This window comes from Salvelinus alpinus, chromosome 25 (assembly GCF_045679555.1).
Source record: "Salvelinus alpinus chromosome 25, SLU_Salpinus.1, whole genome shotgun sequence".
Classification (NCBI taxonomy): Eukaryota; Metazoa; Chordata; class Actinopteri; order Salmoniformes; family Salmonidae; genus Salvelinus; species Salvelinus alpinus.
This window is the reverse complement of record NC_092110.1, coordinates 17,824,828-17,852,808: the sequence shown is the minus strand read 5'-3', so window position 1 is coordinate 17,852,808 and position 27,981 is coordinate 17,824,828. Positions and strand designations below refer to the sequence as shown.

At 40.9% G+C, this 27,981-nt stretch overlaps 1 protein-coding gene across 3 annotated transcripts; it reads left to right on the top strand.

Annotated features, from left to right (window-relative positions):
• Positions 1–92: 92 nt before the first annotated feature.
• Positions 93–26,264, top strand: LOC139553516 (protein phosphatase 1A). 3 transcript variants are annotated; one of them, XM_071365932.1, is made up of 6 exons: positions 93–466; positions 1,464–2,309; positions 2,506–2,623; positions 2,762–2,873; positions 3,186–3,243; positions 25,671–26,264. In XM_071365932.1, the coding sequence occupies exons 2-6, from the start codon at positions 1,479–1,481 to the stop codon at positions 25,698–25,700; spliced, it is 1,149 nt and encodes a 382-aa protein (XP_071222033.1). In that variant the 5' UTR covers positions 93–466; positions 1,464–1,478; the 3' UTR covers positions 25,701–26,264. The 3 variants fall into 3 exon arrangements, with proteins under 3 accessions (XP_071222033.1, XP_071222032.1, XP_071222034.1); XM_071365931.1 differs by lacking the exon at positions 25,671–26,264 and adding an exon at positions 8,017–8,649; XM_071365933.1 differs by lacking the exon at positions 25,671–26,264 and adding an exon at positions 7,736–7,866.
• Positions 26,265–27,981: the final 1,717 nt, after the last annotated feature.

Sequence of the window (27,981 nt, the reverse complement as noted above, 5' to 3'; positions counted from 1 at the left end):
ATGTATGTAACTAGTAATTTAATAGGATCTATATGGTTGAATCAATGTATGGGCTTTTGTGTTGATTACCAACAGCCTCATAGGAATGATGTAATGCTTTCAAGCACGCAACCTGCAACATCCGGGTATTTTCTGAGTCCAGTGTTTGGTTTAGCTAGTTTGCAGGCTGTGTCAAATTCAAGTGAATAGGCTGGGGCTTGACACTAATTTGGCCATAACAGCTCCGGCCTAAAACTTCAAAGGAGGGACATTTTAATGATACTTACCGTCGCCAAATGATAAAGTAATGCATCCCTGGTTTAGTCAGAACAGGGAGTTCCGCACTTTCACAAATTGATGCACTGTAAGGTGATTGCTAGCTAGCTAACGTTACCCGCAAGCTCCCTCCATCTCGTCGGTGTTTCGGTCACAGCACATCTGCTCTGTTGCTGTTTTTACAACTTCAAAACAGGTCTTGCGGATTTTGGTAAGTCACGGTGGTTTGTGCCTGTAAGAAATCTCTGATTGTCTACCAGGCTAGTCTGTTAGCATTACTGATTAGCTATACACAGCGGGTGTTTCGCGACGAGGATAGGCCGTGGGGCAGTGTAACTAAGGCCTGCCAAAGCTATGGGGCCAAGGCCCACAACGACGCAGCTGTTTGTTTATTTTGGTTTTCATATTATTGCGACGGGAGGATTTAAGCTAACTAGCTAGCTACCATAGCCAGCCAGCTAGTTAACGTTGTTGAAAACATTGTTGTTCATAATTTTGTGATCATTAAAAATGTGACTTGTTATTTGAATTTAAGTAGCCCTGGCTCTGTCATTGACATAGTTGGACGATGTCTACAGTAACTAGCTAGTAGGGATAGGAGGCTATTTGACGTAACTAGCATTAGTTAGGTAAGATTACCTACGAACTAAGTTACTTCATTGATGGCTAACATAACTAAAACGCTAAACTAAATATCTAACTACACTGTATTCTAGCTAGTTACAAAACAATAACACGTAGCTAGCTAACGTTGGCTTGGGCGTAAGGAAAGCGGAAAATAGCAAGCGGGAGGATATTGTTTTACAATTTGGGTAGTTAACGTTAACTATTTGCAGTGCTGACTTTATTGTTGAACTCACACAATCAATGGCCAACACCTACAAAATAGGTTATTTAGCTAGCAGCTAACGTTAGTAATTCATTGATAGATGTTTCTAACTAACGTTAGCTAGTGTTTAAAATATGTATCTACAGTACTCACCTATTTTTAGACTAGAGGGTGCAACGTATGAGTGCAGCCCAATGTGCTATCTAATCTTTTTGCCATAAAAGGATTGTATCTGTGTCATCTGCTTCGAAATCATCCATATCTTAACTAATTATATTTGGCAAATATTTGTGCGTTTAATTAGTAAACATGTAGCCGAGTTTAGCAGAATAACAAGTTAACATATTATATTATCCTTTGTTTTATTCCTGTTTTGAAGGTTTTAAGAGCTACAATGGGGGCGTTTTTGGACAAGCCAAAGATGGAGAAGCACAATGCTCATGGTGAGGGGAACAGTCTGACCTATGGCCTGAGCAGCATGCAGGGCTGGAGGGTGGAGATGGAGGATGCGCACACGGCAGTCATTGGCATGCCTCATGGGCTCGACCCTTGGTCCTTCTTTGCTGTCTATGATGGGCATGCTGGCTCCCAGGTGGCCAAATACTGCTGTGAGCACCTGCTGGAGCACATCACCAGCAACCCAGACTTCCAGAGTGGTCTGGAGCCCAACGTAGAGAGTGTGAAGACCGGCATCCGCACAGGTTTCCTGCAGATTGACGAGCACATGCGGAACATCTCAGAGAAGAAGCACGGTGTGGACCGCAGTGGCTCAACTGCGGTGGGGGTCATGATTTCCCCAGGCCACATCTACTTCATCAACTGTGGAGACTCCCGGGGTCTTCTGAGCCGTGGAGGAGCTGTGCACTTCTTCACACAGGACCACAAGCCCAGCAACCCACTGGAGAAGGAGAGGATTCAAAACGCCGGAGGCTCTGTCATGATCCAGAGAGTGAACGGCTCTCTGGCCGTGTCCCGGGCCCTGGGAGACTTCGACTACAAGTGTGTGCATGGCAAGGGCCCCACGGAGCAGCTGGTTTCACCAGAGCCTGAGGTGTATGCCATTGAAAGGTCTGAGGTGGAAGATGAGTTTATTGTCCTAGCCTGCGATGGCATCTGGGATGTCATGGCCAATGAGGAACTGTGTGACTTTGTCAGGTCCAGGCTAGAGGTGACCGATGACCTTGAGAGAGTCTGCAATGAAATTGTTGACACTTGCTTGTACAAGGTGAGACCTGTCAATTTATTGTTCACAGAATCAGTAACAGTTAAGCATTTGCATGTACCTGGATGTTACCACAGCATTTTGTCACATGAGTAGGCTTCATAGATGCCTTTTGGATTACTTGAATATGCTAAAGCAAATGTAAATGTTTTCCTTTTTAACTCTGTCTGTATTGCTCTCGCTTTCTCCCTTTGAACAGGGGAGTCGGGACAATATGAGCGTTGTGCTGATCTGCCTCCCAGGGGCTCCAAAGGTGACTGCAGATGCCGTGAAAAGGGAAGCAGAGCTGGATAAGTTTCTGGAGAGCAGAGTAGAAGGTGCAGCATCTAAATATGCCATATAGAAACCTAGATAATATAAAAACATTGTCATGAATTTGATGTGGTTGAAGCTCACTTCACCCAGTGTGATATTGTTTTCTACTCACAGAGAATGTGGTTCTGCTATTCCCACAGAGATCATAAAGAAGCAGGGAAACGAAGGGGTTCCAGACTTGGTCCACGTGATGCGGACGTTGGCATCAGAGAGCATCCCTAACCTCCCTCCTGGAGGTGAACTGGCCAGCAAGTGAGTGAGCTCTTTTAACTGGACCTCAGCCAACTCAAAGTTTTTGAGGTCGATTAAGTACTAGGGAAATAGTACCATGCTTTGCAGGGTAAGGTTTAATGACTTTTCACTAAAGTGGTTTTGATAGTTTGGACTAGCGTGGAAGTTTGGGCTGTTAGTTGGGCTAATTGAATTTTGCCCTTCAATTCCAGCCTTGTATGCTCAGCATTTAGCTTTTCTGTATAAACTGTTTTTTTTTTATTGGGCTTATATACATTGGTATTTTTATTGCTTGCTAAGCTAAACCTGCATGTTAACTTTTATGTGTCCTAGGCGAAACGTTGTTGAAGCAGTGTACAACAAACTCAACCCATACCGAAGTGATGACACAGTAAGTATCTCCTGACGACTGCTATCCACTCACAAAAGCTTGTTTATTTGAATGTATGTAGATACATGTTTGTATCAAATAGTGTGTTTGTGCAGATCCGTTTGTATTTCGAGGGCAAAATACAATTACATGAATATTTTTGTGTTCGTTTTCTAACTTTCATCAACTCAATTTGTAACATTCAACATATCAATAACCATATCTGTTTTTAAAGATGAATCATGGGGAGGCAATATATGGATTTCTGTATGTTTTAGTTTATTGTCGCACTCATCTTTTGAGTATCATCCTTGTTTGTAATTCGCTTTTGATTTGCTCTGTAATCCACTTTACTCGTTACCATACCATACCATCACAGAACTCATTTAGTTCTTCCCACAGTTAACAGCTGTTTCAGGAGTGAACTAAACTACACATAATGAATTAACACTGCAGCCAATATCACAGAACAGTTAACACATCGAGGCTGTGTTTACACAGGCAGCACAATTCTGATCTTTTGCCACAAATTGGTCTTTTGACCAATCACATCAGGTCTTTTGCCAATGATTGGGCTGACTGGGCTGCCTGTGTAAACACGGCCAATTCAAATCGTCAATGTACTTGTCAAGATAGAGCGCTACATTGTTGCTGGTCCCATCAGATAACCTGGCACAGGTTAGCCCAATGCTAACCTCACCAGCTGACAGTGAATATTTCCTGCAACAAATTCCACATCAGCCTATCAAAGATCTTAAACTTTATCCACTAATCAATGGCATTTCTTAAAATACAGTACCAGTCAAAAGTTTGGACACGCCTATACATTCCTTTATTTTTACTATTTTCTACATTGTAGAATAATAGTGAAGACATCAAAACTATGAAATAATACATATGGAATCATATAGTAACCAAAAAAGTGTTAAACAAATCAAAATATATTTTATATTTGAGATTCTTCAAAGTAGCCACCTTTTTTGCCTTGATGGCAGCTTTGAGACGCAGTGTCGGGAACCATCCACAACGGATGATTCTAAGAAGTGGCAAAGTGTGGCTCCGGCAGCTCTACACCCCTGTATAGCAGTAGTCTCAGTCTGCAAGAGGGACTCCAATAAGCTCCTCATTAAATATATTTGTAATCTTCATTTACAAGGTTTTGGCTATACCCTTCGCAACACACTAGCATAATAAACGTAATTATACATTTCCCAAAGGAAAAAAACAATCTCACCTGGGATTTGAATTTACCATGAAAAAACCCCCAAAAAACTCTCGCAATACTGTGAGCTATATGTCCAATTTTAACTTTTGTGCGTGTTTTAGTAACTTTGATTAGAAGATGGTGCCATGTGACTTCTGTTCACCTGTTAAATGTAATGTAAAATTGTAGATTTCCACCTAAATAGACATACCCAAAAGCAATTATTTATCATGAGAGTCATAAACAATACCTAGTGATGCTTATACTGCCAAAAAATATTAAAATCTTACCTTTCTGTTTAAAAAAAATACAGAATATTTGCTTAGGTGTATTCATAAAGTATTCAGACCCCTTGACTTTTTCCACATTTTGTTAAGTTAGCCTTATTCTAAAATGGATTAAATACATTTTCCCTCGTCAATCTACACACACTACCCCATAATGACAGTGAAAACAGGATTTATTTATTTTTAGCTAATTTATAAAATATTAAAAAACACCTTATTTACCTAAGTATTCAGACCCTTTGCTATGAGACTCGAAATTGAGCTCAGGTGCATCCTGTTTCCATTTATCATCCTTGATGTTGCTACTACTTGATTGGAGTCCACCTGTGGTAAATTCAATTGATTGGACATGATTTGGAAAACACACGCCTGTCTATATAAGATCCCACAGTTGACAGTGCATGTCAGAGCAAAAACCAAGCCATGAGGTCGAAGGAGCGTGAGAGAGGATTGTGTCGAGTCACAGATCTGGGGAAGGGTACCAAAAATGTTCTGCAGCATTGAAGGACCCCAACAACACAGTGGCCTACATAATTCTTAAATGGAAGACGTTTGGAACCACCAAGACTCTTCCTAGAGCTGGTCGTCCGGCCAAACTGAGCAATCGGGGGAGAAGGGCCTTGGTCAGGGAGGTGACCAAGAACCAGATGGTCACTCTGACAGAGCTCCAGAGTTCCTCTGTGGAGATGGTTGTCCTTCTGGAAGGTTCTCAAATCTCTGCAGCACTCCACCAATCAGGCCTTTATGGCAGAGTGGCCAGACGGAAGCCACTCCCAAAAGGCATCTAAAGGACTCAGACCATGAGAAACAAGATTCTCTGCTCTGATGAAACCAAGAATGAAGTCTTTGGCCTGAATGCCAAGCGTCACATCTGGAGGAAACCTAGCACCATCCCTACGGTGAAGCATGGTGGTGGCAGCATCATGCTGTGTGTATGTTTTTCAGCTGAAGGGACTGGGAGACTAGTCAGGATTGAGGGAAAGATGAACGGCGCATAGTACAGAGATCCTTGATTAAAACCTGCTCCAGAGCGCTCAGGACTTCAGACTGGGGTGAAGGTTCACCTTCCAAGAGGACACTGACCCTAAGCACACAGCCAAGACAACGCTGGAATGGCCTCAGGACAAGTCTCTGAATGTCCTTGAGTGGCCCGGCCAGAGCCCGGACTTGAACCCGATTGAACATCTCTGGAGAGACCTAAAACTAGCTGTGCAGCGACGCTCTCCATCCAACCTGACAGAGCTTGAGAGGATCTGCAGAGAAGAATAGGTGAAACTCCCCAAATACAGATATGACAAGCATATAACATCATACCCAAGAAGACTCAAGGCTGTAATCGCTGCCAAAGGTGCTTCAACAAAGAATTGAGGAAAGGGTCTGAATATTTATGTAAATGTATAATTTTGTTTATAAATTAACAAACATTTCTAAACCTGTTTTTGCTTTGTAATTATGAGGTGTGTGTGTGTGTGTGGTGGGGGGGACAATTGAATCCATTTTCGAATAAGGCTGTAAGGTAAAAAAAATTGGGAAAAGTCGAGGGGTCTGATTGCTTTCCAAATGTACTGTAAGCTCAAGTGTAATGAACATATGAACAAAATCTTATTTTTTCTTCTATTCAACAAAAGTCGGGGAATAGGTCTTGAAAGGATTGAAATGCTTGTTATGTATATGACATATCAAATGATTATTTCACTTTTTAACTGTAAAATAAATATTATCGTACTCAGTGACAATACAAAATTGGTACCATTTCAAATTATTGACAGCATTTTCTGCCCAGTGTCTTCTGAGCGACGTGCAGAAGCCATTCAAATGTCTGCTAACTTGTACAACTTGAGCTATAAACACGGGTGATTTAATCTTGTTTCAATTCTACGGAATGATTTTTGCATCCAACCATCTGACATCACAGCGAGATTAGACTGTGTTTGCTGCAATCGCTAGTCTCCCATTTCATATGCCTTATTTTAAGCGGAGCTGCAAATTTCAGACGGTAGTTCGATCCTTTGTCTGGATAAACCAGAAAATGTGATGCGTCGCCCCTTGTGCAAATTAGGAATCAGATTTTATATACTGCATCTCGGATGAGAGTGTAGAACGGCATGCGAAACGGGACAACCAGAGCTGTTACGTAGTGCACAGCAATCGATGTTGCACCGTTCACAGATCGCTCTCTAAACAATAAAGTTTGTCGGAACCGGTCTAGAACCGCTCAGTCCCCTAAATGGGGGACTTAACTTTTAGGACGCTGTCAAGAAAAAGTGACATCAACATTTGTAATTGGTTGATATAGAATTTGTTACAGGAAATAATCACATCCAGCTGGTTGTGTTAGCATAGGGGTACGTATGCCAGGTTCCCTATGCTATCTGATGGGGAAAAGCTAACAAGTAGTGTTCTATCACATGCAACCTCGTCAACAATTTTAATTGGCTGATGTGGATTTTGAGACGGAGAAACTATTTTAATTTAAACTGTTTCTAATGTTTCAAGTATGGCCCTCCCAGTGTTTTGAAGGCCAAATATGCTTTCTGATCTATGCGGGCAGGATTGTAGTAGCAGTGACAGCTGGCAGAGCAATCTTAGACCATTATTTAGGCTGCAATTATTTGATATCAATCTTGTGTACTTGCTCCCTAAAGTTCCATCAATGGGGATAATATTCAAGATTCTTCAAATGGGAGGATCTTACAAATAGTTTAACAAGCAATATATTCATTGACACAATCATTCATAACAACCATTCATAAAGCAGTCATTCCTATACAAACATTCTCATGGTTACGTGAATGAGATGTTGTGCTTCTTTATTCTGACATCGCTTTCTCGGCAGGAAACAGGAAATTTTATCACAGAAAATATAAGAGTGCAATTCAAACAAACCAGGAATACAATGCTGTTCCTAATCTGTGAAAATGCATTTTCTGGATTAGGAATAGCATCATTTGGGTTTGTTTGATCAGCCTTAAATTACCTTGTATCACTATCAAATGACAAATAAAATCCCCTTATTTTACAGTCCAGAACTGGAAAAATGTAATTGGTTAAAGTGAAGACTTCAAGATATTGCTGTTTAATACCAGGGATCTCAATCTCAATTGCCGGAAAGCTCTGCTCACTTATCCGTACTCTTTCTTGAACAATGTCTTATTCCTGTCCAAGTTCGTAACTAGTGTAGGACAAAATTAACCTCATGGGTGGAAAGATCAGCCCTCTTGCACGTCTCCAGGAGTTGAAATCGAGACCCCTTGGATGTAGACCCAGTGTCTGAAGGGTTTTTCCTTCCTTCCCTCCTTCAAGGACTCAGCGTCCACAGACGACATGTGGTAACACAACCCCTACCACTAACACAGCACAGAGTTTACAACCCGCTACCCTCTCAAGACCCACAGCAGCTCCGTTCAGCAGTCTGTCTCCCCACCACTCTGAGCGTTACATTTTTAAGAAGGGAATATGATGGGAGGACGAGGAGATGCAAACAGACCTCTACACCCCGGATTGTGCAGCACCAGTCCGCTCTGAAGTTCAGGATTCCCTCCATTTTGTCTCACCTTTTATTCCCCCCCTAACATTACCCATAACTAGCGAGTCCAGCAGGTTCTTAAAAAAAAAAACAGCTGAAACAATTCATTTTTTTGCTGTAATTAGTTTGATTCACATTTCCTTGTGTGTTTTGTATATTTCTGTTTTTGTGAAGTGCAATTGTCGTGTACAAACAGCCTGTATTTAATGCAGCTTGAGTTCAAGTAAAACAATGAAAGAAGTGAGAAAGAGAACCTTTTATGCACTATCTGCCTTTTTCCTGCTCTTCTGGAGTTCCAACAAATGTCTATTCAGTGAATATTACTGTTTGTCCTCCAGGTGATATTATCCTCCTGCTCTTGTTCTTTTTTAGTTTAAGTCTTTGCTCATTAAAGAAACGGGTAAATTGTATAGGTTCACAGCACAGTAAGCTCTCTAAAACTAACCATATAAATCCTAATATTTACATGTTCAATTTTAATTATTTTTCATATACTTTTTTCTTTATACGCTGTAGTAACTATGGTAAAGTGTTACACAGTCCTTCATTGTGTTCCTGTCTTTTGGAGAGAAAGGATATTGTTGCTCTCCTGTAAACACAACAAAGCAGTTCCAAGATGCAAGTGAAGATTATCCCACCTGACACCTTTTAACACTTGCTGTGTTGGATTCCGTGTATGTGTGTGTGCGTGCGTATACTGGCAAGCGTGCCTGGGTGCTTGTGTGTATGTGTAGAGGTAGTTCTCTATCTGCAGCACTGTAGCTACCAGCTAATGTTTGCTATGGTGGTGCTGATGTCAGAACCACATGGGCTGGAGATTTAGGCGCCATTACTCCTACATACCTCTTCTGCACCTCATCAGTCTTTCATATCAGCACAATACAATCTCTCACTACCCCTCACTCAGATAACACTTTATTTGACAGTGGAAGGATTAAGTTGACAAATTGCTATTTGAACTTCAAAATGACATCTGCCACAACCACTTTGTAATTGTCAGTGAAGTCCGTGACACAGTTAACCTGTCTAATGACATAGTGATAAAAAAAAATAAAAAAAATCTATATATTTTAGTCTGAACCTTGACTAGTTGACACGTTTTCATGTCATGAGTGTTAGATTATTTACTTTGAATAAACTACATGAGGTTGGTGGCACCTTAATTGGGGAGGATGGGCTCGTGGTACTGGCTAGAGTGGAAAAGTATCAAACGCATGTGTTTGATGCCATTCCATTTACTTCGTTCCAGACATTATTATGAGCCGTCCTCCCATCTGCAGCCTCCACTGGAATAAACATAATATGTCACAGATGCCCACCATACAGGTGCCACGTGGTCTATGATAGCATAGGTCAGCTTTATGACAGCCCATGCGATGTGAAGTTTTCTAAGTTTCAGAGAGGAGTTCAAATCACAACATTTATCTGATTTTACAAGTGTTTAAGTGCTGATTGTTAGAAACCCTAGTTACCACCACCAGTCTAAGTGAACATTCAATCTTCTGTTTCCAATTTCCAAGTGGTGTTTTTTCTAAAGAAGCAATCTCCAGTTGTTACATCAAATTTTGGATTTGTAAATTAATGGTATGTTCACATTTGTTTCTTGAAGAATATAACTTATAAATGCCTCGAGCTTAGAACTGCCGTACCCCATCAGAACCCAAAATATACACTTGTTTTACTCAAATTCTTGTAAACCAGGTAAATGTGAAAAACGCTAGCCTAAAAATATGGATAACTATCATTTTGATATCATGGATGGTCAGTCTTTGCATGCATAGCTCTATGAATTTGATTGGTTACATTTCTCCAGCCTCAACCCTTAGGTTTTTACAGAAACAGGGGTGTTATAGTTTCAACTGCTGATTGCTGCTTTAAATGTTGCTATATTCAACTATACAACCAAGAACAAATCCACTAAATGCATTGAGCTCTCCTAGAGCACCTTGTATTTACTGTGTGGTTTGGGGTGCTCTTAGTGTAGAGACCTCCGCCACTGCACCAGGAGCTAGAGCACGGTATGCTGCTAAAGTGTATGATTGATTGATTTGCAGTTAATGTTTTACTTTTAAGAAAAGTGTATAGTATGTATTTTGTGGAGAGATGGTTTTATTTAAATGTATTTTCTTCCATTGTTTAAAATGCATTGTTGCATATGTATGTAATATACAGTTTATTAGGTACATCCATCTAGAACTGGGTCGGATCCCGCTTTGCCTCCAGCCTGAATTATTCAGGGCATTCTACATGGTGTCGGAAACATTCCACAGGGATGTTGGTTCATGCTGACGCGATGGCGTCGTGCAGTTGCTGCAGATTAGACGGTGGTACATTCATTCTGCGAACAGCCCGTTCTATCTTATCCCAAAAATGCTCTATTGGGTTGAGGTCTGGGGACTACGCAGGCCACTCAAGTAAGCTGAACTCACTGTCATGTTCCAGGCAATGTTTTTCCACTCCTCAATTGTCCAGTGTTGGTGATCGCGTGCCCATTGGAGACGCTTCTTCTTGTTTTTAGCTGATAGGAGTGGAACCCGGTGTGGTCATTTGCTACAATAGCCCATCCGTGACATGGATCAACGAGTTGTGCGTTCCCAGATGCCGTTCTGCACACACCACTGTTGTACTGCACCGTTATTTGTCTGTTTGAAGCCTGCCTGGTAGCTTGCATGATTCTTGCCATTCTCATTCGACCTCCCTCATCAACGAGCTGTATATGACCTCCCTCATCAACGAGCTGTTTTCACCCACAGGACTGCCACTGATTGGATGTTTTATTGTTTGTCGCACCATTCTCGGTAATCCCTAGACACTGTCGTGTGTGAAAAGCCCAGGAGGGCGGCCGTTTCTGAGATACTGGATCTGGCGCGCCTGGCACTGACCATCATACCACGCTCAAAAGTCGCTTTGGACACTCGTTTTGCCCATTCTTACGTTCAATCAACCCGTAATTGAAGGCTTCGATACCTGTCTGCCTGCTTTATATAGCAAGCCATGGCCACGTGACTCACTGTAGGAGCAATCCATTTTCGTGAATGGAGTGGTGTACCTAATAAACTGTCCACAGTTTATTAGGTTAGATAAGTGGTGAGCAAGATGCTCTTGTTTTGTTTGTTGATGTTTAATCAATTAGAATGGAGCACTGTAGGTTAAGGTGCTCTTCTAATCCCGTGGGCTCTGCTCAGGGTTGGGACACTATCCTGTTTGTCTGACACACAGGGTAACATACTGAATTTGAAATTCTCTCTCTTTAACCAACTGACAATCTAATGATGTAGGCTAACTTCAGGCAACAAACTACCACGTTGTCTCCTGAACTTGACCCCTATATATTGTTCAACATTATGAGGTCACTTAGAAATGTCCTTGTTTTTGAAAGAAAAGCAACATTTTTTTTGTCAATTTTTAAAATAACATCAAATTGATCAGAAATACAGTGTGGACACTGTTAATGTTGTAAATGACTATTGTAGCTGGAGACGGCTGATTTTTAATTGAATATCTATATAGGTGTACAGAGGCCCATTATCAGCAACCCTCACGCCTGTGTTCCAATGGCACGTTGTGTTAGCTAATCCAAGTTTATCATTTTAAAAAGCTAATTGATCATTAGAAAACCCTTTTGCAATTATGTTAGCACAGCTGAAAACTGTTGTCCTGATTTAAAGAAGCAATAAATATGGCCTCCTTTAGACTAGTTGAGTATCTGGAGCATCAGCGTTTGTGGGTTCGATTACAGGCTCAAAATGTCCAGTAACAAAGCACCTTCTTTTGAAACTCGTCAGTCTATTATTGTACTGAGAAATGAAGGCTATTCCATGCGAGAAATTGCCAAGAAACTGAAGATCTCGTACAACGCTGTGTACTACTCCCTTCACAGAACAGTGCAAACTGGCTCTAACCAGAATAGAAAGAGGAGTGGGAGGCCCTGGTCCTCTTGCTCAATTGTGCACAAGTACATTAGAGTGTCTAGTTTGAGAACAGACGCCTCACAAGTCCTCAACTGGCAGCTTCATTAAATAGTACCCACAAAACACCAGTCTCAACATCAACAGTGAAGAGGCAACTCCGGGATGCTGTTCTTCTAGGCAGAGTTGCAAAGAAAAAGCCATATCTCAGACTGGCCAATAAGAAAAAAAGATTAATATGGGCAAAAGAACACAGGCACTGGAGAGAGGAACTCTGCCAAGAAGGCCAGCATCCCGGAGTCGCTTCTTCACTGTTGATGTTGAGACTCAGTTGTGCACCGTGGCCTCCCACTCATGTTGATGCTGATGCTCCAGATACTCAACTAGTCTAAAGAAGGCCAGTTGTATTGCTTCTTTAATCAGAATAACAGTTTTCAGCTGTGCTAACATAATTTCAAAAGGGTTTTCTAATGATCAATTAGCCTTTTAAAAGGATAAACTTGGATTAGCTAACACAACATGCCATTGGAACATTTGAGTGATGGTTGCTGATAATGGGCCTCTGTACGCCAATGTAGATATTCCATTAAAAATCTGCCGTTTCCAGCTACAATAGTCATTTACAACATTAACAATGTCTACATTGTATTTCTGATCAATTTTATGTTATTTTAATGACAAAAAAAGTTTTTTTCTTTCAAAAACAAGGACATTTCTAAGTGACCCCAAACTTTTGAACGGTAGTGTGTATGTGTGTATATAAAATATATTATATTACACACACACACACACACACCGTTTAGAGATGGTTTGATATGCCACTCTTTTGTTACTGTATTTTATGCGTACTTGCAGTCGTTTAGAAAGTAAACCATTTAAAGTATGTCTCAGATTAACGCTTAAACATGTTTGTCCATGAATGAGGGACTTGGACCCAGGTTCTTTTTTGTTGTGAACTTGATATACGGACAGTTGATGTACCCTTAAACTGCTGAAATGTCAATCACACAAACACTTATTGTTCAATTGTATACTTAAGTCAAACAATGCCTTCATAATTATTACACAGCATTTGCGATCTTAGAAAAAAACATTAAGTGACTGAATGAATCAGCTACCCAAGTCACTTTTTAAAAATGAGAAATGTGGTTATATTGGTAAACGTTTAAAAAAAATAATAAGTTGTATTTCCCCACTGTGGTTTTGTGGAAGGGAACCAACTTTTAGGAGCACAGAGCGGGTCAGCAGTAACACACAAGCCCTAGCTGTTTTAGCGCCTGCATAGGCGTTTGGATCTTCTCCTGAGGAGTGCAAACATTCATTGTCCTTATACTCAAGTATTTTCTCCAGAAATACTGCAGTATGTATATAATTTTCAAGTACCTAAATGAAGTCAAAGGAAAATCTGTCTCAACCTGTTTTAAACTTGCAGGTTACTCATTTACTGTCAATGTTTTTATAAGGCTAGACTGGAAATAAATACATTTTATTTCAGAAATGCATTACTTTTAGGTTTAGGTTATTTTTCAGTCATCTGTACAGCTTGACAGTGATTTTGTGCTGCGGCGCTTTTGTTTTTAAAGAGTTTTGGATAGTAGGTTAGTGTTCTGTTGTCGACACACCAGTTTGAATGCGGACTACTTGCATATATACTGTAAGACTTGCATAGTGACTAAGGTGTTAGAGATGGGGTCTTACATGAACATGTCATGTAATTATGTGAGCCTCATAAGGAACGTATGTACAGTGCCTTCAAAGTATCCATACCCTTTGGCTTATTCCACATTTGTTACAGCCTGAATATAAAATGTAAAAAATAGTTGTTTTCCCTCACCCATCTACTACACACAACACCCTATAATGACAAAATGAGAATGTTTTTCTACATTTTTCTAATTTATTGAAAATGAAATCCAGATATAATTTACCTAAGTATTCACACCCACGGGTCAATAGTTTTTAGAAGCACCTTTGCTGGCGATTACAGCTTTGAGTCGTCTTGGGTATATCTGTATCAGCTTTGCACATCTAGATTTGTGATTTCCCCCCCCCCCCCCCCCCTTCCTTGCATATTTTCTCAAGCTCTTAAGTTAGATGGGGAGCGGTGGTGAACAGATATCTTCAAGTCTTTCCACAGATTTAATGGGATTCAAGTCTGGGCTTTGGCTGGGACACTCAAGGACTTGCACATTCTTGTTCTGAAGCCATTCCAGCGTTGCTTTATGCTTGAGGTCATTGTCCTGTTGGAAGGTAAATCTTTGCCTCAGTCTAAGGTCATTTGCACTCTGCACGCAGGTTCTCATCAAGGATTTGCCTGTATTTTGGCTCCATTCATTGTTCCCTCTATCCTTACCAGTCTCCCAGTCCCTGCCGCTGATGGTAGGGATGGTGTTAGATTGGTGATGAGCTGTTCCTGGTTTTCTTCAGACATAGCGCTTTGCATTCAGGCCAAAGAATTACATTTTTGTCTCATCAGACCACAATCTTTTGCCTTATGCTTTCAGTCTTTCACGTGCCTTTTTGCAAGCTCCAGGTGTGCTGTCATATGCCTTTTTCTCAAGAGTGGCTTCCGTCTGGCCACTCTCCCATAAAGCCCAGATTGGTGAAGTGCTGTAGAGACCGTTGTCCTTCTGGCAGGTTCTCCCATCTCACCCAAGGAGTTCTGTAGTTCTGTCAGTGGTTATTGGGTTCTTAGTCACCTCCCTGATTTAAGGTCCTTCTTGCTCAGTGTGGTCAGACCGCCAGCTCCAGGCAGAGTCTGGGTAGTTCAATTTTTTTATTTATTTTTTCCAAAGTTCGAGACCACTGTGCTCTTGGAAACTTTCAGGACTCTAGAAATTGTTTTATACCCTTCCCTAGGTATATTCTTTCTTGGCGATCTATGGACAGTTCCTTAGACTTCATGGTATAGTTTCTGCTCTGACATGCACTGTCAACTGTGGGACCTTTTTATATAGACAGGTGTATGTCTTTCTAAATCATGTCCAAACAATTGAATTGGCCACAGGTCACTACAACTTGGAGTCCACATCTCAAGGACGATCAAAGGAAATTGGATGCACCTGAGCTCAATTTGGAGTGTCTTAGCAAAAGGGTGTGAATACTTATGTAAATTAGATTTCTGTATTTAGTTTTCAATAAATGTGCTAAAATCTCAAAGTACGTTTTCACTGTAATTATGGGGTTGTGTGTGTGTGGGGCTGGAAAAGGAAAAAAATGTATTCAATCCATTTTGAATTCAGGCTGTAACACAACAAAATGTGGGGGGTATGAATACTTTTCTGAAGGCACTTTTATACTTTTTTGAAGGCACTTTCAAAATTCAGAGTCCATATCCTGATCTTAGATCCATTCACCATTCTTGAACCTTTATGTAAATCTTTCTTTGCCTCCCATTTGAAATAGGATATGGCTCTAAAAGAATGGTCAATTAGGGTGTATTTTTTTTTTTATATATATTTGACTTTTGACTGGTACCATACAAGACTGACCTAATTGTTCAAAAGCGTAGCACTTACTAAGCATCCAATGTATTATTTTTTCTTATATACCATAAAACTACAGTACCTCATAAGTTCATAGAAAACCTATTTGTCTAGTATTGGTTGTTGTTCTAGACCCCCTCTGTAGTTTTGCTTTGAAAACAGCCATCATACACTTGGCTGTTCTGTCAGAATCTGTGGAATGTCAGACTGAGTTGTCATGGAGTCGGGCAAACCCATTGTTCATGTATTTGACTGAAATGTGCAAATTTGAAATATTGATATCTATAATGTATCTACTGCAAATGCTAGTTTATTTTATTAACTAGTAAAATCATTTACCTTATATGAAAAGGAATGGCCTCAAACCCTTGCTTGTGTAATTTCACTAACTTGTTTCGCTTTTGTGATATTCAAATAGTTCAGAGATCTAGAATTGTAACAATGTTCAGGGTTCTAGAAATGTAAGATGTGTGAGAGGTATTTGGTGTAATTAATGACAATGGTTAAATATGCACTGATAGTCTTTCTTATCAGCTTTTTCACAAAAAAGTATTGTTCTAGAAAAAACTATAAAGCTATTTACAGGTTGTCCCTTTGCTCCCCTGGAACTAGTTCTGTTAGGTTCAGAGGTATATCTGGCTGGAGTAAAATAGATTTGAATGCTCGTTCCCATATTGTCCATATTGATGTACCTCAGTTGTGACGTTGCTGTGTGACCCTTAGCAGTGGTGGGTTGTGTCCCCTTAAACAGGGGACCTGAACCCCATGTTGCTGACCTTTTCAGCTCACTAATAAGCTCACCGATTTGCCTTACCCAATCTAACCCTATCACTTAAGTACTTGTTTATTGGAACACTTCAAGGAGAGATGTAGACATTACTTTCTTGTAACTGAGAAATAAATTAAATCAAGTGTTTCCATGTTAGGGTGCTTCTCTTCAAAGTGGCATACTATGTTGGTAGTCACATGGTACACATTTTCAACCGTTTCTGGTTTGTATACTTTTTTTTCTCTCTTCATGTTACCTTGTTGAATCTTGAAAGCTTATTTAATTGCTCACTCCTGCAGATGATGTAATACTTTAAGCAAATGCAAGTGTATAACAATTGGGTAACCTTGTAAGCATTAGAAATGTGCATACATACATTCATGTCTGCTATATTTATAAATACATTCAAGAATGGCTTTAGACTGCTGTAGATAATAAGTATTGTCTATGTTAATTCAACTGCTTCTCAGAGGCCTCTGTGATAGACTTTGCAAAGTTCAATAACTGTATATTTTGTATTATGTCCCATCTCCAAAGGAAAGACCGAAAATAAAATGTTAAAAAGCTTTGTTCCCTGAACTAAATTGTACTACTTGTGTTGAGTCGATTGAACAAATTGCATTCCTTGCTTGTGAATTTGTGTTTTTTCTCTTCTTTCCCTGAATTTCCTCGCCGCCTTTCCGTCCTTATTTCTTTCATTTTTTTTAGCCTTTGAAGTTTGAAATAAAATGTATAGTTTGCCGAATGTATCACTAAATAAATGGGTTGTTACCTTGCATAGCTCTTCTCATTTCCTGTCTTGATCTGTTCAATTCGTTGTCACATTTAAATAATTATATAAAATTTAACTCAATGTCAGATTCCTGCATAAAATACCAATGTTTTCATTAACACAGTATACTGAAAGACCCACCAACTCACTAAGTACTGATGTTTTGACGATACAAAAAGTGCATCTCCCCTGGTTTGGAATAAACGTGATCTCTAAAACTGGGGTACTTAAATACTATTTGAGAAGGTCCGGTGACACACACTTCCTAGGTGGCAAAGGTCTCCGGATGAATGTTATTTATCGGTGTAGTAAGAAACCCCTACCTCGTAACCAATTCAACCCCCAAACTGTCCACACCCCTCTTGTTGGCAGAGAGAGAAATTAGCAGTTTTACATTGTGTTTCCTTTAATTCTACACATTATGCCAGGGCGCTAAAGAAACATTTTGCAATTAAAAAACAAATTTCATTGCAATTCCACACATTTTCCATGTCTAATGTGCATGTGCTCATATGATACCAGAAGTTGAATCCCAACCGAATTTTAAAATAAAATAAATTTGTATTTAAGTTGACCCTCAGTCTGTATTGACCCACTTCTGTGTCTGGATCCGGCCTAATGTCTGCCTGTTGAGTATGGCTGCTCTAAAAGATACATTGTAACTAATTGATCCTAGCCAACAGATCTGACCTTTTTAGCAGTGAATCCTCTTTTGGACTGTGCTGCTGTATGCAGCAGTATAACATTATCCAGTCATGCATGGACAACAGAGGAGTGGAGTCAATGCCAAATGGGTGTAATTGAAGCACTGAGCTTTGTGGGGTGTTTTACCCTGAGGTGGCGGATGTTGTAGTATTGTGTAGTACAGTAGACTGGTGATGACTTGTGGGGTTTATTTCTGCTTTTATTGAGTGCTACACATTCACATGTACTGTTGAAGTCGGAAGTTTACATACACTTAGGTTGGAGTCATTAAAACTCGTTTTTGAAATCACTCCACAAATTTCTTGTTAACAAACTATAGTTTTGGCAAGTCGGTTAGGACATCTACTTTGTGCATGACACAAGTCATTTTTCTAACAATTGTTTACAGACAGATTATTTCACTTATAATTCACTGGATCACAATTCCAGTGGGTCAGAAGTTTACGTACACTAAGTTGACTGTGCCTTTAAACAGCTTGGATAATTCTAGAACATGATGTCATGGCTTTAGAAGCTTCTGATAGGCTAATTGACATAATTTGAGTCAATTGGAGGTGTACCTGTGGATCTATTTCAAGGCCTACCTTCAAACTCAGTGCCTCTTTGCTTGACATCATGGGAAAATCAAAAATCAGCCAAGACCTCAGAAAAAAATGTGTAAGTCTGGTTCATCCTTAGGAGCAATTTCCAAACATCTGAAGGTACCACGTTCATCTGTACAAACAATAGTACGCAAGTACAAACACCATGGGACCACGCAGCCGTCATACCGCTCAGGAAGGAGACGCATTCTGTCTTCTAGAGATGAACGTACTTTGGTGCGAAAAGTGCAAATCAATCCCAGAAAAACAGCAAAATACCTTGTGAAGATGCTGGAGGAAACTGGTACATAAGTATCTATATCCACAGTAAAACAAATCCTATATCGACATAACCTGAAAGGCCGCTCAGCAAGGAAGAAGCCACTGCTCCAAAACCGCCATAAAAAAGCCAGACTATGGTTTGCAACTGCACATAGGGACAAAGATTGTACTTTTTGGAGAAATGTCCTCTGGTCTGATGAAACAAAAATCGAACTGTTTGTCCATAATGAACATAGTTGTGTTAGGAGGAGAAAGGGGGAGGCTTGCAAGCCGAAGAACACCATCCCAACCGTGAAGCACGGGGGTGGCAGCATCATGTTGTGGGGGTGCTTTGCAGCACGAGGGACTGGTGCACTTCACAAAATAGATGGCATCATGAGGGAGGGAAATGATGTGGATATATTAAAGCAACATCTCAAGACATCAGTCAGGAAGTTAAAGCTTGGTCGCAAATGGGTCTTCCAAATGGACAATGACCCCAAGCATACTTCCAAAGTTGTGGCAAAATGGCTTAAGGACAACAAAGTCAAAGTATTGGAGTGGCCATCACAAAACCCTGACCTCAATCACATAGAATATTTGTGGGCAGAACTGAAAAGGCGTGTGCGAGCAAGGAGGCCTACAAACTTGACTCCGTTACACCAGCTCTGTCAGTAGGAATGGGCCAAAATTCACCCAATTTATTGTGGGAAGCTTGTGGAAATCTACCCAAAACATTTGACCCAAGTTAAACAATTTAAAGGCAATGCTACCAAATACTAATTGAGTGTATGTAAACTTTTTACTTTGATTAAATGTCAGAAATGGTGAAAAACTGAGTTTAAATGTATTTGGCTATGGTGTATTTAAACTTCCGACTTCAACTGTATGTATGTATTCACAAATACTGTGGTGTTCATACCCCTTGACGTATTCCACATTTTTGTTGTTGCAGCCTGAAATCAAAATTGATGAAGTAAATAAAAAAATATCACCCATCTACACACAATACCACATAATCACATTGAAAATGTTTTTAGAAATTGGTGCAAATGTATTGAAAATGAAATACAGAAATAACTCGTTTACATAAGTATTCACGACACTGAGTCATTACATGTTAGAATCTCCTTTGGCAGCAATGACAGTTGTGAATCTTTCTTCAAGCTTCAAGCTGATCATTGCTAGACAGCCATTTTCCAGTTTTGCCATAGATTTTCTAGCTGATTTAAGTTAGAGCTGTAAGTAGGCCACTCAGGAACATTCAATTTCGTCTTGGTAAGCAACTCCAGTGTATGTTTGGCATTGTGTTTTAGGTCATTGTCTTACTGAAAGGTGAATTTGTCTCCCAGTGTCTGTTGGAAAGCAGACTGAACCAGGTTTTTCTCTAGGATTTTGACTGTGCTTGTGTATCTTTGTTCAGGTACTTTTTATTCTACAAAAAACTCCCTTGTCCTTGCCGATGACAATGATGTTTGAAAATATAAAGAGTGTTACTCTGCAATGTGTTGTGTTGGATTTGCCCCAAACATAATGCTTTGTTTTCAGGACATACAGTTAAATTCTTTGCCATATTTTTTGCAGTATTACTTTAGTGTGTTGTTGCAAGCAGGATGCATGTTTTGGAATATTTTATTCTGTACAGGCTTTCTTATTTTCCCTCTGTCATTTAGGTTAGTATTAGGGAGTAACTACAATGTTGTTGATCCATCATCAGTTTTCTCCTATCACAGCCATTAAAATCTGTAATTGTTTTAAAGTCACCATTGGCCTCATGGTGAAATCCCTGAGCGGTTTCCTTCCTTTCCGGCAACTGAGTTAGGAAGGACGCCTGTATCTTTGTCGTGACTGGGTGTATTGATACACCATCCAAAGTGTAATTAATAACGGCACCATGCTCAAAGGGATATTCAATCTGTTTTTTTATTTTTTATTTTTTTAACCCATCTACCAATAGGCACCCTTCTTTGCTAGGCATTGGAAAATCTCCCTGGTCTTTGTGGTTGACTGTGTTTGCAATTCACTCCTTGTCACGTTCATGTGTAGAGACGGACCAAGGCGCAGCGAAATGTAGAGTTCCACATAATTTATTATAAAGTGAAACTTAGCAAAACAAACAATAAACGAACAACAAACCGTGACTACAGAGGTGCAACGTGCACTACTCAAAACAATATCCCATAACACACAGGTGGAAAAATGCTACTTAAGTATGATCCCCAATTAGAGACAACGATAGCCAGCTGCCTCTAATTGGGAATCATACCAAAACACCAACATAGAAAAAACAAACTAGAACCCCACATAGAAAATATAAACTAGACTAAATCCCTAGTCACACCCTGACCTACTCTACCATAGAAAATAAAGGCTTCCTATGGTCAGGACGTGACGCTCATCGACTGAGGGACCTTACAGATCATTGTATGTGTGGGGTACAGAGCTGAGGCAGTCATTCAAAAATCATGTTAAACACTATTATTGCATACAGAGTGAGTCCATGCAACTTATTATGTGACTTAAGCACATTTTTACTCCTGAACCTTTTTTAAGACTTACCATAAAAAAGGGGTTGAATACATATTGACTCAAGACATTTCAGCTTTTCATTTTTAATTTGTAAAAATGTCTAAACATAATTCCACTTTGACATCATGGGGTATTGTGTGTAGGCCAGTGACACAAAATCTCAATTTAATCCATTTTAAATTCAGGCTTCAACACAACAACGTGGAAAAAGTCAAGGGGTGTGAATCATTTGGGAAGGCATTGTAGCTCATATTAGGTTGAGAAGGTAGGGTGCAATATCCCTCTCTTTTACACAACAATGAACACATTTCATATTATATACCGATAATACACATGAACATTGATTCCCATGCCTGCATGTATTTCTGCATTTGTCCCATAACCCGAGTGTGGTTGCACATGTGGGCTCTAGCTTAGCGTGGAATCATTAGCCCTGCCATGGATATTGCTTGTCTCTGACTGCCTGTCTGCATCCATGGCGTAGTTGCAGCTCAGGGGATGGTCCAGGGCCATCTACAGTGACTGAGATTAGGAACCGTGGGAGGGATTACTTGAAATGTCAACATAATGTCATGAGCCGTGTTAAAAGGTCAAACGTTCAAACGGTGCTCAGTGCCAAGCCGTTGATAGATCAGGTATAATTTGGATTGTTATGATCCCATTTACATTACATTTTACATTTAAGTCATTTAGCAGACGCTCTTATCCAGAGCGACTTACAAATTGGTGCATTCACCTTATGATATCCAGTGGAACAACCACTTTACAATAGTGCATCTAACTCTTTTAAGGGGGGGGGGGGGGGTTAGAAGGATTACTTTATCCTATCCTAGGTATTCCTTAAAGAGGTGGGGTTTCAGGTGTCTCCGGAAGGTGGTGATTGACTCCGCTGACCTGGCGTCGTGAGGGAGTTTGTTCCACCATTGGGGTGCCAGAGCAGCGAACAGTTTTGACTGGGCTGAGCGGGAACTGTACTTCCTCAGAGGTAGGGAGGCGAGCAGGCCAGAGGTGGATGAACGCAGTGCCCTTGTTTGGGTGTAGGGCCTGATCAGAGCCTGAAGGTACGGAGGTGCCGTTCCCCTCACAGCTCCGTAGGCAAGCACCATGGTCTTGTAGCGGATGCGAGCTTCAACTGGAAGCCAGTGGAGAGAGCGGAGGAGCGGGGTGACGTGAGAGAACTTGGGAAAGTTGAACACCAGACGGGCTGCGGCGTTCTGGATGAGTTGTAGGGGTTTAATGGCACAGGCAGGGAGCCCAGCCAACAGCGAGTTGCAGTAATCCAGACGGGAGATGACAAGTGCCTGGATTAGGACCTGCGCCGCTTCCTACAATCCCCTGAATGGTCTGGTTGGGGGACGGGGAGCAGAGCAATGATCTTTAATCCCTGATTTAGTCAAGACCTCAAATCTTATTTGTCACATGCGCCGAATACAACAGTGAAATGCTTACTTACAAGCCCTTAACCAACAATGCAGTGTTTAGAAAAATACCTCAAAAATAAGAAATAAAAGTAACATAATTGAAGAGCAGCAGTCAAATAACAGTAGCGCGGCTATATACATGGGATACCGGTACAGAGTCAGTGTGCAGGGGCACGGGTTAGTCGAGGTAATCGAGGTAATATGTACATGTATGTAGAGTTATTAAAGTGACTATGAATAGATAATAACAGAGAGTAGTATCAGCATTTAAATGTAAAGCATGCACTCTGTTATATAGTCCGGTTTGTTTTCAGAAGAATAGAGTAAGTGTATCCGATTCAAAGTAACATAATACTGTAAATTAATTAATAGTTTAGTCCAAGGATTTTTTGTGACGCTATTTGTCTTTTTCTTTAACAATCATCTGTAAATGGCACTGTAGTTATCCGTTTATAGACAGTCGTCCTATGTGCATCTCCATTTCTGGAAATAAAATTGGATAAAGGTATTTTTCTTCAGCCCCCTCCTCCTTTTCCTGCATCACCTCTTCCTATTCAGATCTGTGAATGTGACTGGAGGAATGAGCAAAGTCACAGTTACTGGTAGATCTGCATGAAGCCAGCCAGCCAGAGGGTGGCAGTGTTATTAACTGTGTCAATTAGAGTTGTGTGGAAACACATTCTCACTGACAAAACAGTAGTGGACAGTGAGCAGACATTCCACTAAAGTTATTGATCAGTGTTTTCAGAGTGGTGTCTGAATTATTTGATGACACAGTTCTCAAAGACCATGTCAAGTACTTATTCCCATATTTGAGCTTTTGCTTAAATTCCAGATGAGACCATAACTCACCATTGGGTGAATTTATCAATGTTACATTTCCTGTAGTTATTTTCTATTTGCATTTTGAGATGTGTGTAATGTGGATGACTCATTAGGTCTGCGGCCAGCTGCGTCTCATACTGATTTACGCTGCCCTGATATTTTTCCACATCAAAAAGCGTCCGCATCAGCGGCGGCCATCATCAAATGGAGCTGGCCTGTCATCCGCCTGGCGTTGTTTAGTGCATGTCATGCTCTGTTTCTCATGGCAGAAACCCATTTGAGCCTTACTAATGCAGACACAGCAGAAAGAGGCGGAGGCGGCGGGGCTCAATGCATACTCTGCATTTGGGTTTTATAAACTGAGGTCACTGATTCCTGTAGTTGTTAGTTAGCTTTCTCTTAGTAGCCCAGTGAAAAAGACCTGACACTGAATGCCATCCCTTTAGAGGATAGGCATTTCTCCTGGATGGTATATAGAGTGTTCATGAGCCTTAGCTCATTGATAATGATTGAAGTGGGCCATACAGTAGCTCCTAGAAATGCAAGTTCAAAGCCAACAACACTTAATGGAAATATTGTGGTGAATCAACATTCAAACTTTTTGAGGACTTGCATGGCTTGTCATCTCCTTTTTCTCTTGTTTGCTTCTAACCCTGTCTCTCTCATCTTGCTCTCTCTCGCTCTTGCTCTGTCTACCTCACCGTTTCCTCTATCCGTGAGTGTACTTGTTGCCCGGGGTCAGTTTGTAACAGAGAGCCAAGCTTTTCTTTCTTGGTCACAGCAATTCAATGATGGGTACAAACAAACGTATCAGGCAGGGATGACATCTAGCTGTTCTTTCCCCTCCTCCTCTCGCCCTTTCCCCCTCTCACAGACACACTGTATCTCTCTCACATACTCACACTCTCTCTCCCTCCCCCTTTTTCTATCACACTCTCTCTCACACACACGCATTGTGGGAGTTTGTGTCCCCCTTTTGAGGTGGGTTACACAACCCCCTGCCCTGGGAATCCCAGCCCAGCTCATTATCCTGCACCCCTGAGACGCGGATCACTGTGAATTAGGACACCAAACGAGACGGCCTCATTAAGGGCTCACGGATGCACTCATTAGCATCAGCACCTTTCCTCGTTAGGCCCTGTATCAGCATTCTCTCTCTCTCTCCCACCAAATCGTGTCCTGTCATTCCTCCACACTGACTGGAAGGTTTAGGATTAATGTCAGATATGGCCCACAGGTCACTACTGTTGTTTTTGTCCAGTTATGGGACTGATTGATTTATGTCAGCTTGAAACTTTGATATGTGACCCCCAGCCACCCTCCCTCCCTTCCTCCTACAAATATCACTGCAGGGAAATAAATCCATTGTTAGGATCCCCCTTGTTTTGATATAGCATGACAGTCGAGTTGCGTCAGAGATTCATTATGTGATGGGGCATGGAAACCATCTTCTTGTCACCTCTCCTGTGTTCATTCAAAGTTCACAGGTTTTTTCTGCCTTGTACACAGCCTGGTCCTTAATTCCAGCTTCATGCTTGCCTATTGTATCAAAAGTATTATTTTGACTTTTACTTGATGTAAATTGCACCGTTCAACCATCTGCTTATTACAACTTTAATAATATGCTATCACATTCTGCTTCCCTTCGACTGGAAACTGACCTTGCGTGTTCAGCATAATTTCAAGCTCTACCTGCTGATCTGTTCATTCCTTTCTCTCCCCAAGATCAAGTATACTATTTGTTCTTATTTAAATGTGTTGATGAATACATGGCTGTCTGCTTTTTCTCTGTAGCTGACTACTGAAGCACCTGTTCTAACTAAGCATGGTCCGTGTCTGTCTGTCTGTCAGCTTGTGCTTTCTGCTTTGTGGACTGTGCTGTAGTGAGGTGGAAGTGTTTATCTCCCTCTCTTTGAAATGTTTAATTGCCTCTGCCTCTGGCCTTCAGTCAGTGGTTGTTTTCTTTCTCGGAATGCAATGTGGAAGTCAGTTTTTCCTTTGTACCTCTGAGAAGGTAGTGAGTCACTTTTCTGTCCCTCTGCATACAGACAGTTCTCAGGTTTTTGCATCTCTTTTTAGCATGTAGTCAGTAATTTTTGGTATCCATGTCCCTGCATGCTGTTAGTTACTCTATTTCTCCATCCTTCACCTACATCCTCCCCTTTTCCTCCCCAGGACATCCTCTTCTTCCGGGGTTTCAGCTAAAACAGGAACTAAACCGATGATCTCCACCCACCTTTCCCCCTGAGTGTTTGCTGTTGTCTATTGTCAGATCTTGAAGTGTTTGAATTATTATTTTCTCACACATATTTTATGAATTAGAATACACCGGCCCCCTTCCTCCCAAAGAGGCTGAGAATAGTCTGATAATCTATCAGTGATTATCTGCACCCTCTTTGGCAAAACTGAATATTTTTCCACACACCTCACCTGTCTGAATCGATCACATAACATCCTTCCAACCAAAGGTGCGGATCTGAGAGATAAACCGGTACCTCAAAGATGTTAAATCTCTTCCTATGACCACACAGTCTATGGGCTAGCACTTACTAGTCTAAATGGTTCTCTCTTTATGATGTACTGTATTTTGACAAGAGTGCTTTGAAAGTATATTTCATTTTGTTTGGGTAAAGGACATCAATGTAGAAAGAGATTAGGGCTTCCTCAGCCTTGGAACCACACACATAACACGCTCAGTGATTCTCTGTTTGATGTTTAGTGCCCAACACCTTGTCAAGAGCGACATGAATAAAGACTCATGTGAGCAGATGACGCTCTTTCTCGAAATCTCTTCTTGTGTGGTTGGTTGGTTTGGAGGTGTGTGGTTGGTTGGTTTCTAGGTGTGTGGTTGGTCGTTGTGATACCCATGCTAATTGGTATTCATAGTGGGTAAGTATCTGGGGGGGGAAAGGTCACTTTTCACCCTTTCACTGACACTGAGGGGTCAAGCATCCTCATTGTGTAGGCTATACATTCACAAAGACACACAGACCAGTACACTATATTGAACCTCTGATTTGGTTATTACAAGCAGTATGTACAGTTGAAGTCGGAAGTTTTCATACACTTAGGTTGGAGTCATTAAACTCTTTTTTCAACCACTCCACAAATGTCTTGCTAACAAACTACAGTTTTGGGAAGTCGGTTAGGACATCGACTTTGTGCATGACACAAGTAATTTTTCCAACAATTGTTTACAGACAGATTATTTCACTGTATCACAATTCCAGTGGGTCAGAAGTTTACATACACTAAGTTGACTGTGCCTTTAAAGAGCTTCGATAATTCCAGAACATGATGTCATGGCTTTAGAAGCTTCTGATAGGCTAATTGACATAATTTGAGTCAATTGGAGGTGTACCTGTGGATGTATTTCAAGGCCTACCTTGAACTCAGTGCCTCTTTGCTTGACATCATGGGAAAATCAAAAGAAATCAGCCAAGACCTCAGAAAAAAATTGTAGACCTCCGCAAGTCTGGTTTATCCTTGGGAGCAATTTCCAAATGCCTGAAGGTACCACGTTCATCTGTACAAACAACAGTACGCAAGTATAAACACCATGGGACCACGCAGCCATCATACCGCTCAGGAAGGAGATGCGTTCTGTCTCCTAGAGATGAACGTACTTTGGTGCGAAAAGTGCAAATCAATCCCAGAAAAACAGCAAAGGACCTTGTGAAGATGCTGGAGGAAACTGGTACAGAAGTATTTATATCCACAGTAAAACGAGTCCTATATCGACATAACCTGGAAGGCCGCTCAGCAAGGAAGAAGCCACTGCTCCAAAAACCGCCATAAAAAAGCCAGATTACGGTTTGCAACTGCACATGGGGACAAAGATTGTATTTTTTGGAGAAATTTCCTCTGGTCTGATAAAACAAAAATAGAACTGTTTGGCCATAAAGACCATCGTTATGTTTGGAGGAAAAAGGGGAATGCTTGCAAGCCGAAGAACACCATCCCCAACCGTGAAGCACGAGGGTGGCAGCATCATGTTATGGGGGTGCTTTGCTGCAGGAGGGATTGGTGCACTTCACAAAATAGATGGCATCATGAGGAAGAAAAATTATGGGGATATATTGAAGCAACCTTTCAAGACATCAGTCAGGAAGTTAAAGCTTGGTCGCAAATGGGTCTTCCAAATGGACAATGACCCCAAGCTTACTTCCAAAGTTGTGGCAAAATGGCTTAAGGACAACAAAGTCAAGGTATTGGAGTGGCCATCACAAAGCCCTGACCTCAATCCTATAGAATATTTGTGGGCAAAACTGAAAAAGCGTGTGCGAGCAAGGAGGCCTACAACCCTGACTCAGTTACACCAGCTCTGTCAGGAGGAATGGGCCAAAATTCACCCAACTTTTTGTGGGAAGTTTGTGGGAGGCTACCTGAAATGTTTGACCCAAGTTAAACAATTTAAAGGCAATGCTACCAAATACTCATTGAGTGTATGTAAACTTCTGACCCACTGGGAATGTGATGAAAGAAA

Excerpts from the sequence above, each read along its gene's own strand:
- LOC139553516 (XM_071365932.1), top strand. The coding sequence starts at position 1,479 with ATGGGGGCGTTTTTGGACAAGCCAAAGATGGAGAAGCACAATGCTCAT. Across the intron at positions 2,310-2,505 it reads TTGACACTTGCTTGTACAAG|GGGAGTCGGGACAATATGAG; the intron begins GTGAGACCTGTC and ends CCCTTTGAACAG. Across the intron at positions 3,244-25,670 it reads CATACCGAAGTGATGACACA|GACATCCTCTTCTTCCGGGG; the intron begins GTAAGTATCTCC and ends TTTCCTCCCCAG.